At 35.5% G+C, this 12,138-nt stretch overlaps 1 protein-coding gene across 5 annotated transcripts in view; it reads right to left on the bottom strand.

The window, feature by feature from the left end:
• The window catches only part of DOCK3 (dedicator of cytokinesis 3), a 653,304-nt gene that overhangs the window by 547,231 nt on the left and 93,935 nt on the right, over nt 1-12,138 (bottom strand). For all 5 annotated transcript variants that reach the window (XM_030811683.1, XM_030811684.1, XM_030811682.1 and 2 more), the window contains exon 2: nt 4,011-4,094. In XM_030811683.1, coding sequence (XP_030667543.1) covers nt 4,011-4,094 — 84 coding nt within the window. The remainder of the gene's footprint in view (nt 1-4,010; nt 4,095-12,138) is intronic.

Here is a 12,138-nt window from a genome sequence, read left to right on the forward strand (position 1 = left end):
ACACACACACACACAAACACACACACAAATATACACACACCACGGACTACTCAGCCACAAAAAAAAAAAAAAAAAATCATGGCATTCACAGCAACCTGGATGGAATCGGAGACCATTATTCTAAGTGAAGTAACTCAGGAATGAAAAACCAAACATCATATGTTCTCACTTATAAGTGGGAGTTAAGTATGAGGATGCAAAGGCATAAGCATGATACAATGGACTTTGGGGACTCGGTTGGGGGAAGGGTGGGAGGTGGGTGAGGGATAAAAGGCTACACATTGGGTACAGTGTACACTGCTCGGGTGATGGATGCACCAAAATCTCAGAAATCACCACTAAAGAACTTACTCGTGTAACCAAACACCACCTGTTCCCAAAAACCCTATTGAAATAAAAAAATTTAATTTTGAAAAGAATTTTTTTTTAAAAGCTACACACACACACACACACACACGAAAAAAAAACCTCAAAAAATAACAGGTACTGGTGAGACTGCTGAGACAAAAGAATGCTTAAACACTGTTGGCGGGAGTGTAAATTAGTTCAACCATTGTGGAAAACAGTATGGCAATTCCTCAAAGACCTAAAAACAGAACTGCCATTCGACCCAGCAATCCCAATATTGCATATATACCCGAAGGAATATAAATCATTCTATCATAAAGACATATGCATGTGTATGTTCATTGCAGCACTATTCACAATAGCAAAGACATGGAATCAATCTAAATGCCCATCAATGGTAGACTACAGAAAATGTGGAACATATACACCATGGAATACTATACAGCCATAAAAAAGAACAAGATCCTGTCCTTTGCAGGAACATAGATGGAGCTGGAGGCTATTATCCTTAGCAAACTAACATGGGAACAGAAAACCAAATACCACATATTCTCACTTACAACTGGGAACTAAAACATGAGAACACATGGACACATAGAGGGCAACAACAGACACTGGGGCCTACCAGAGAATGGAAGGTAGGAAGAGGCAGAGGATCAGGAAAAATAACTAATGGATACTAGGCTTAATACCTGGGTGACAAGACAATCTGTACAACAAACCTCTGTGACATGAGTTTACCAATATAACAAACGTATACACAAACCCCTGAACCTAAAACAAAACTTAAAATAAATAAATAAATATTTCAAATTTAAAAAAAAATACTACAAATAGAACTACTATATGGCTGAGTGCGCTAGATCATGCCTCTAATTTCAGCATTTTAGAAGGCTGAGGTGGGCAGATCACTTGAGCCCAGGAGCTCATGACCAGCCTGCCTGGCAACATGGCAAAACCCCATCTCTACCAAAAAATACAAAACTTAGCCAGGCCTCGTGACGTGGTGCACCTGTAGTCCCAGCTACTAAGGAGGCTGAGGTGGGAAGATCACCTGAGCCCAAGGAGGTCGAGGCTACAGTGAGCTGTGATGGCACCACTGCACTCCAGCCTGCTGACAGAATGAGACCCTATCTCCAAAAAAAAAAAAAAAAAAAAAAGAACTACTATATGATCTAGCAATCCCACCCCAGTGGGATTCTTTTTTTTTTTTTTTTTTTTCGTCTCAAGATCTCTCTGTGGAGCCACTGGGATTTTATCCAATGGAACAGAAGTCATTATATTGAAGAGACATCAGCACTCCCATGTTTACTGCAGCACTATTCACAACAGCCAAGATATGGAATCAACCTAAATGTCCAATAACAGATGGATGAAGAAAATATGTTGTATATACACAATGGAATACTATTCTGCCATAAAAAATACTGAAATCCTGCCATTCGTGGTAATGTGAACAGAACTAGAGGACATTATCTTAAGTGAAATAAGCCAAAAAGAGAAAGTTAAACACCTCATATTCTTATTCATACGTGGAAGCTAACAAAAAAAACCTGAATGAAGGATACTGGGAGGGGAGGGGGAAGGGAGGATTTGAAGAGATTTGTCAAAGGATACAAAATTACAACTAGATAAAAAGAATCAGTTCTAATGTTCTATCCCATATAAGATGACTGTAATTAATAATAATATATAGTTTCAAAAAGCTAGAAGGAAAATATTGAATTTTCTCAACCAAAAGAAATGATGTTTGGGATAATGGATATTCTAGTTACCCTGATCTGATCACTATATATTATATGTACCAAAACATCACTACGTACCCATGAATACAATTATTATTTGTCAATTAAAAAATAAAAATTTTAAACAGAGCCTGGCACCTCCCCTCACTCTTGCTTTCTCTCTCGCCATGTGATCTCTGCATGTACAGGTTTCTCTTTGACTTTTGCCATGAGTGGAAGCTTCCTAAGGCCCTCACCAGAAATAGAAGTTGGTGTCATGCTTCTTGTACAGCCTACAGAACCATGAGGCAAATAAATCCCTTTTCTTTATAAATTATACAGCCTCAGGTACTCCTTTATAGCAAAACATAAACAGAGTAAGACAGTAGATATTCTTGTCTCACTTTTAGATCTCAGTGAAAACTTTCAATATTTTATGACTGAATGTGATGTTTGCTGCAGGTATTTTAGTAGCTATGGTTTATTAGATAAAGAAAATTACCTTCTATTCTTAGTTCCCTTAGAGTTGTTATCATAAAAGGGTGCTAATTTATACTTCTGTTTTTAAGAAAATTTAAAACGGGTGTAGCTCCCTTTCCAGAAAAGTGCACTCCTAAATATATATGATTCCTGGGTCATGGTAGGTTACATGTCCTCCCATACCCCTCTTAACAGTAACCCAACTAGATTAGAGCTCCACTCCCATATACATTGGCTCTATACCCACACTGCAACAGTTCTACTTATCATATCATCTGAGATGGCTTATAGCCATACTGAACTGCTAGTCCAGGCTGCCCAAGTTATTTGCCATGGCATCAATTTTGCTTTGGTTAATACTCTGATTTTGTGTAATTTCTCCCTATTTTTCCCATAAATCTTATTGATTTAATTACAGATTCTGAAGAACATGATCCATCTCAAGAATGTGTAAATGTTACAGTAGAAATACCCATATATGCCACAGAAGAGAACAGTAGTCAAGCCAAACTACATTTAAACGTATTTAGGCCAGGCGCAGTGGCTCACGCCTGTAATCCCAGCACTTTGGGAGGTTGATGTGGGCGGATCACCTGAGGTCAGGAGTTCAAGACCAGCCTGGCCAACATGGTGAAATCCCATCTGTACTAAAACTACAAAAATTAGCCGGGCATGGGAGTGGGTGCCCGTAATCCCAGCTACTAGGAAGGCTGAGGCAGGGGAATTACTTGAACCCAGGAGGCAGAGGTTGCAGTGAGCTGAGATCGCACCATTGCGCTCCAGCCTGGGCAAAAAGAGCAAGGCTCCTTCTCAAAAATAAATAAATAAATAAAAATAAAAAAATATTTAAGGGCCTGTTTTAATTAGGACTAAAGATGCCCAGCCAATCAGATGGAAACATACAAATAAATGGACTATAACGTAGTTCTATTCAAAGGCAGCTAAGCATGGGTAGATTACCTATTCATAAAAAATAAGTAAGAGGGCACAAAATATAGTTAGACACAATGAATAAGATCTAGTATTTGATAGCACAATAGGGGGACTACAGTCAGCAATAATTTATTGCACATTTTTTAATAACTGAGGGAGTACAATTGGAACCTTTGCAACACAAAAAAAGGTAAATGCTTGAGGTGATAGATACTACATCTACCATGTGATTATTACACATTGTATATCTGTACCAAAGTATCTCATGTATCCCATAAATATATGTAAAAAATGTGTTCTAACAGCCAGAAATTAATTATCTAATTGTTGCTAATATATTAGAATCAAAAAAGCTCATACCTTTATGCTGAACATAGATCAGGAAGAATTTCATATAACACTATTTCATCATGTGACTAATTATGGCTCCAGAATTATTGCTTATAATCTTATTAGCAAGAAATAAATGTATATAATACTGCCAAAAATGATCACAATTTATGTGCTTTGTAGGTCCATACTCACCTTCACATTTTTCAAGAATCTGGACTGTTTCTCCTATTTCTAAGACCAATCCTTGAGGGACAGATCCTCGGAAGCTGCATATCACTAGAAAAGCAAGGATAAACACACCAATTAGCATTTTTAAACACTGAAACATGGTCAGAGTCACTGAATTAAGCACCAAATTTTCTTAAATGTATACCTTCCCTTCTTTACTAATTCCTCTTTCTAAAGTGTAAGCCCCTTTCCATTTAATCTACATTTTGAAAAATAATATTAGCAGTTTGGGGCAATAAAATACATTGGGGGAAAATTGCTATCCATGAGTGGTGGGTGCATGTGTGCTTGTAGAAAAACATTTCTATTAACAGAGTCTCTGTCCCTTGGATATCCTGTGTTCAAGCGTCCTTTTTGAGCAAGTTTGTATCAATTACTTAAGAAAAAAATAATATTAGCAGCTTCTTATCTACCACAAGCAAACAAATAGATATTTTTTAAAAGAATCATAAATAAATTTGATTATGCTTTGAAAAGCAGAATTCTCATAATAAAAATGAACAGAAACTAATGAAATAGAAAGCAAATACACAACAGAAAAAATCTATAGATAATAATCAAAATCCCGTAACTTTTTTAAGGAAGTTGACAAACCGATTCCAAAATTCATATAAGAATACAAAGAATAAAGAAAAGCCCCATCTTACCTCAAAGTAATAAAAGCTATATATGACAAACCCACAGTCAAATCACACTGAATGGGGAAAAGTTGAAAGCATTCCCCCTGAGAACTGGAACAAGATAAGGATGCCCACTTTCACCACTTCTCTTTGACATAGTACTAGAAGTCCTAACCAGAGCAATCAGGCAAGAGAAAGAAATAAAGGGCATCCAGATTGGAAAAGAAGATGACAAACTGTCACTATTCATCGGTGATATAATCATATACCTAGAAAATCCATCGTACAAAAGATTCCTAGATCTAATAAATTCAGTAAAGTAAGGTCTCAGGAACAAAATCAATGTACACAGATCAGTAGCACTGCCATACACCAAAAATCAAGCTGAGAATCAAATCAAGAACTCAATCCCTTTACGACGGCTGCAAAAAATTAAAATAAAATACCTAGGAATATACTTAACCAAGGAAATTAAAGATCTCTACAAGAAAAACTACAAGGCACTGCTAAAAAAAAAAAAAAAAAGTCACAGATGACACAAACAAATGGAAACACATGCCATGCTCACAGATAACAAGAATCAATATTGTAAAAATGACTGTACTGCCAAAAGCAATCTACAGATTCAATGCAATTCCCATGAAAATATCATCATCATTTTTCCCAAGAACTAGAAAAAACAATCCTAAAATTCACATGGAACCAAAAGAGAGCCTGAACAGCCAAAGCAATATTAAGTATCACATTATGGGACTTTGAATTATACTACAGGGCTATAGTTACCAAAACAGCAGGATACTAGAATAAAAATAAGCAGTTAGACCAATGGAAAAAAATACAGAACCCAGAAATAAAGCCAAATGGTATTCAACAAAGCATACAAAAACATAAGCTGGGAAAAAAAAAACACTAATATGGTTTGGCTTTGTGTCCCCACCCAAATCTCATCTTGAATTGTACTTCCATAATTCCCACGTGTTGTGGGAGGGACTTGGTGGGAGATAACTGAATCATGGGGGCAGTTTTCCCCATACTGCTCTCATGGTAGTGAAAAAGTCTCACGAGATCTGATGGTTTGATAAGGGGAAACCCGTTTCGCCTGGCTCACATTCTCTCTTCTCTTGTCTGCTGCCATGTGAGAAGGGCCTTTCATCTTCCACTATGATTGAGAGGCCTCCCCAGTCACATGGAACTGTAAGTCCAATAAACCTCTTTCTTTTGTAAATTGCCTAGTCTTGGGTTACGTCTTTATTAGCAGCATAAAAATGGATTAATACAGACACCTTATTCAATAAATGATGCTGGGAAAACTGACAAGCCACATGTAGAAGAATGAAACTGGGTCCCTATCTATCACTATACAAAAAACAACTGAAGATGGATAAAACACTTAAATCCAAGACTTGAAACCATAAAAATTCTGCAAGATAAGATCGAAAAAAACTCTCCTGAACATTGGCTTAAGCAAAGAATTCTCCTGAGTAAGACCCAAAGGCAAATGCAACAAAAACAAAAACAAATGAATGGAACCTAATTAAACTAAAAAGCTTCCGTATAGCAAAAGAAATAATCAACAGAGTAAACAGACAGTCCACAAAGAAAATATCTGCAAACTATGCATCTGACAAAAAACTAGTATCCAGAATCTACAAGGAACTCAAATCAGCAAGAAAAAAAAATCACATAAAAAACTGGAAAAAGGACATGAATAGGAAGTTCTCAAAAGAAGATATACAAACAACCAACAAACACATGAAAAAAATGCTCAATATCATTAATCCTCTGGGAAATGCAAATTAAAACCACAATAAGACACCAACTTCCACAAGAATGGTCAGAATTTAAAAATCAAAAAACAATAGATGTTGGCATGGAAGTAATGAAAAGGGAACACTTTTACACTGCTGGTGGGAGTGTAAATTAGTACAACCACTACAGAAAACAGTATGGAGATTCTTTAAAGAATTAAAAATAGATCTACCATTTGATCCAGCAATCCCACTACTGGGTATCTACTCAAAGGAAAAGAAGTCATTATATGAAAAAGACAATCCACATGCATGTTTATAGCAGCACAATTCACAATTGCAAAGACATGGAACCAACCTAAATGCACACTGACCAACAAGTGGATAAAGAAAATGTGGTAAATATACACCATCGAATACCACTTAGCTATAAAAAGGAACAAAATAATGTCTTTTGCAGCAACTTGAATGGAGCTCGAAGCCATTATTCTAAGTGAAGAAACTCAAGAATGGGAAAGCAAATACCATATGTTCTCATCTATAAGTGGGAGCTACGCTATGAGCACACAAAGACATACAGAGTAATAGACTCTGTGGATTTGGTGGAGGGATATTGGAAGGGGTTGAGAAATAAAAGACTACATATTGGATACAGTGTACACTGCTTGGGTAACAGGTGCACTAAAATCTCATTTCATCACTAAAGAACTCATCCATGCAACCAAAACCTACCTGTACTCTCAAAACTATTGAAAAAAATAAGAAGAAAGGCCCTGTCAATCTTGAAGAACTTCCACTACCATAAATCAAGCCTTATAATCTAAAAATTGGTTCTTTGAAAACACTAACATTGACAGATATCTAGAAAAACTAATTAGGAAAAAAGAAAAGAAACAAATTATCAATATCAGCAATCAAAACATTAAAATCATTATAAAAGGATATTACACAAAAAAACTTATACCAACTAATTTGAAATTTTACATGGGAGACAAATTTACAGAAAGGCAAAATCTACAAAAACTGGCAGAAAGGTTAAAAATTTAAATAGTCCCATATTTATTAAAGAAAAGTTAATCTGTAACTAAAAACTTCCCACAAATGAAATGCCAGGTCCTGATGACTTTATCAGTGAATCTGTCAAAATATCTGAAAAAAATAACACCAATCATAAATAATCTCTTCCAAAGAGGGAATTCATTTTGAACTCAACATGATAGCAAAGCCTGAGGACATGAGACTAAAGGAAAATTACAGGCTAATCTTTCTCATTAATATAAATAAAAATATTTTTTAAAAAATACAAAGCAAATCAAATCCAACTATGCAATAAAAAGGATGATGCATCATGACCAATTGGGGATTATTCCAGGAATGCAAGATTGGTTTAATATTAGAAAATCAATGAAGGAAAAAAAAATCATACAATCACCTCTATATATGAAAAAACTGATAAAATTCAAAGTCCACTCATGGCAAAAATTCCTAAGAAAATAAGACTAGAAGGGAACTTCCTTAATCTGATAAAGGGCATCTACAATGTGTCTATAGCAAACATCACACACATTGGTGATATACAAAACATTTTATCACTAAGGTTAGGAACAAGAAGAGGATGGCCACCGTTACCATTTCTATTCAACACTGTATGCAGGACCAGTCAATGCAAATAAGGCAGTAAAGGTGTAATAATTGGAAATGAGGAAATAAAATTGTCTTTATCAGCAGGTCTAACTGTGTATGTAAAAAAATCCAAAAGAATATAGACATAAACTATTACAACAAATACATGATTGTAGCAAGGTCACTAGATACAAGGTGAATATTTTTAAGTCTATATATCAATAAACAATTAGAAAATTAAATGTTTTGAAAATACACCATTTATAACAACATCCAAAAATGCCATGTAACTGGAAATAAATCTAATGAGACATGCAGAAGAACTCTACACAAGAAGCTAGAAAATATTAAAGACATTAAAAACCTAATATAAGCATATATCATATTAATGGATTAGAAAACTCAATAGTGTAAAAATATATATTCTCCCTAAATTGATCATTACATTCTCTGCAATCCCAATCAAAATTCTAATAAACTTTTTTGTAGAAATCAATAAACTGATTCTAAAATGTGTATAAAAATGCAAAGGATGAAGGAGGTGAACATATACTAAGAGATATCAAGCCTTTCAGTTGTAAAGAAAACAAGCTGTGAAAAACTGTATATACCTTGAGTCTATTTGCATGTGTATATATGCATATATTTATATTTGATCTCTGCTGAAGACTTCAAACCTGCTATTGGTAATCTGTATACTCTGGGAATATTTGCCTATATTTGCAAGTACTTGTAGCATTATAAATCTGTAAATGTTTTAAATCCTCAATGGAAAATAAATTCTGAACAAAAACTTTTCAAATTTTTTAAAATTTTAAAAAGCAGTTCTACCAAGCTCTATCACTTAATATTGTACAGACTTGGGAATTGTTAAGAAACATCAGATACTCATCCGTGTCTTACTCTGACTACCAAGTGAAAAATAAATGGTCTACCCTAGGATTTATTGCATTGAACCCTCCAAGGTAGAGGGGAAAGGATTAGGTTCTGTAGTCTCAAGTCATTGCAGGTAGCCACAAATTAACAATGATATCGCTGTCTAAGATCAAAGGTGTATTTTCAGCATGGCTCATAAATAAAACTACAATGAATTACATAAGCACTTAAGAATTTAATATCAGCAGTTCTTTTACTCATTAAACTCTTTATTGAGGCCCTTACTATTAAATTTCAATCTCCAGAGCACTCACCACCACTCCTGTCATCTTAATCTACATCATTAATTAACAAGAATATGTAAATTAACAACAGCCTTCATCGTTTAAAATTGAGTGTTTCATGTGTATTCAGAGAACCTATGTAAACTTTCCATTTCCATAACTATCTTCCTTCTACATTGGCTTTCAAATGATTTTTTTTAATTAATATAGATCAATGTCATGAAGTGCTTCCCATTTTCCTCTAGTAGTTTTATAGTTTCAGGTCTTACATTTAAGGGTTTAGTCCATTGTGAGTTGATTCTTGTAAATGGTAAGAGATAGGAGACTAGTTTAATTCTTCTGCATGTGAACATCCAGTTTTCCCAGCATAATTTATAGAAGAAACCATTCTTTCCCCAATAAGTATTCTTGGCACCTTTGTCAAAAATCAGTTGGCTGTAATTGTGGACTTATTTTAGGTTCTCTATTCTGTTCCATTGGTCTCTGTGTCTGTTTTTATGCTCGTACCACACTGTTTGGGATACTACTGCTTCATTGTATATTTTGAAGACAATTAGTGTGATGCCTCCAGCTGTTTTCTTTTTGCTCAACATTACTTTAGCTATTCAGGGTCTTTTGTGGTTCCATACTAATTTTAGGATTTTTTTTTTTCTATTTCTGTGAAGAATGTCATTGGTACTTTGACAGGGATTGCACTGAATCTGTATATCATTTGAAATAGTATGGACATTTTAATGATATTAATTCTTCAAACCCATGAGTATGAGATCTTTCCATTTATGTGTGTCCTCTTCAGTTTTTGTCATTAATAACATTAGTTTATCATTGTAGAAATCTTTCACCTCTGTGGTTAAATTTATTCCTAGGTATTTTTTGTTTTAGCTATTGTATATGAGATTGTTTTCTTGATTTCTTTTTGAGATTGAAAAATCACAGCATATATAAATGTTAACAGATTTTATATGTTAATTTATGGTTATTTTTAATTTTTGTGGATACACAGTAGGTGTATATGCTTATGGTATACACGGGATGTTTTGATACAGACATACAATGTGAAAATAAGTGCATCATGAAGAATGGAGTATCCATCCCCTCAAGCATTTATCCTCTGAGTTACAAACCAATTACACTCTTTAAGTAATTTTAAAATGTAAATTAAGTTACTGACCATAGTCACCCTGTTGAGCTATCAAACAGTAGGTCTTGCTCATTCTTTGTAACTATTTTTTGTACCTATTAACCATCTCCACCTCCCCTCACCCACCCACCCACTACCCTTCGCACCCTCTAGTAACTATCCTTCTACCCTCTGTCTCTAATAATTCAGTTGTTTTGATGTTTAGATCCCACAAATAAGTGATAACATGTGATGTCTGTCTTTCTGTGCCTGGTTTATTTCACTTAATAATCTTCAGTTTCACCCATGTTGTTGCAAATAAAAGGATCTCATTCTTATGATTGAATAGTACTCCGTTGTGTATGTGTACCACATTTTCTTTATCCATTCATCTGTTCATGGATGCTTAGATTGCTTCCAAATCTTGGCTATTGTGAACAGTGCTGCAACAAACATGGGAGTGCAGATATCTCTTCGATATACTGATTTCCTCTCTTTGGGGTATATACCCAGCAGTGGGATTGCTGAATCACATAGTAGCTCTAGTTTTTTTTGTTTTATTTTGTTTTGTTGTTTGTTTTGTTTTTGTTTTTGTTTTTTGTTTTTTTGTTTTTGAGACGGAGTCTCGCTCTGTCGCCCAGGCTGGAGTGCAGTGGCGCAATCTCGGCTCACTGCAAGCTCCGCCTCCCGGGTTCACGCCATTCTCCTGCCTCAGCCTCCCGAGTAGCTGAGACTAAAGGCACCCGCCACCACGCCCAGCTATTTTTTTGTATTTTTAGTAGAGACGGGGTTTCACCGTGTTACCCAGGATGGTCTCGATCTCCTGACCTCGTGATCCACCCACCTGGGCCTCCCAAAGTGCTAGGATTACAGGTGTGAGCCACCGCGCCCAGCCAGTAGCTCTAGTTTCAGTTTTTGGAGGAACCTCCAAACTGTTCTCCATAGTGGTTGTACTAATTGACACTCTCACCAACAGCATACAAGGGTTCCCTTTTCTCCACATCCTCACCAGCATTTGTTATTGTCTGTCTTTTGGATATAAGCCATTTTAACATGGGTGAGATGATATTTCATTGTAGGTCTCATTTGTATTTCTCTGATGATCAGTGATGTTGAGCACCTTTTCATATGCCTGCTTGCCATTTGTATAACTTCTTTTGAGAAATGTCTGCTCAAATCTTTTGCCCATTTTTGGATCAGATTATTAGATTTTTTTCCTGTAGAATTGTTTGAGCTCCTTATATATTCTGGTCATTAATCCTTTCTCAGATGGGTAGTTTGCTAATATTTTCTCCCATTCTGTGGGTTGTCTGTTCACTTTGCTGACTGTTTCGTTTGCTGTGAAGAAGCTTTTTAACTTGATGTGATCCTATTTGTCCATGTGTGCTTTGGTTGCCTGTGCTTTGAGGTATTGCTCAAGACATTTTTGCCCAGACCAATATCCTGGAGATTTTCCCCAATGTTTTCTTGTAGTAGCTTCATAGTTTGAGGTTGTAATCCATTTTGATTTTATTTTTGTACATGGCAAGAGATAGGTGTCTAGCTTCATTCTTCTATATATGGATATCCAATTTCCCCAGCACCATTTATTGAAGAGACTGTCTTTTCCATAGGGTATTTCTTGGCATCTTTGGTGAAAATGAGTTTGCTGTAGGTGTGTTAACCTTAACTCTAACCCTAACCTGCCAGTTAAGGTACAGTTAGGGTTAGGGTTAGATAAACCCTGTTTCTGGGTTCTCTATTCTGTTCCATTGATCTATACGTCTATATGTAGCATAATCTGAAGTCAGGTAATGTGATTCCTCCAGTTTTGTTCTTTTT

This window comes from Nomascus leucogenys, chromosome 4, assembly GCF_006542625.1.
Source record: "Nomascus leucogenys isolate Asia chromosome 4, Asia_NLE_v1, whole genome shotgun sequence".
Classification (NCBI taxonomy): Eukaryota; Metazoa; Chordata; class Mammalia; order Primates; family Hylobatidae; genus Nomascus; species Nomascus leucogenys.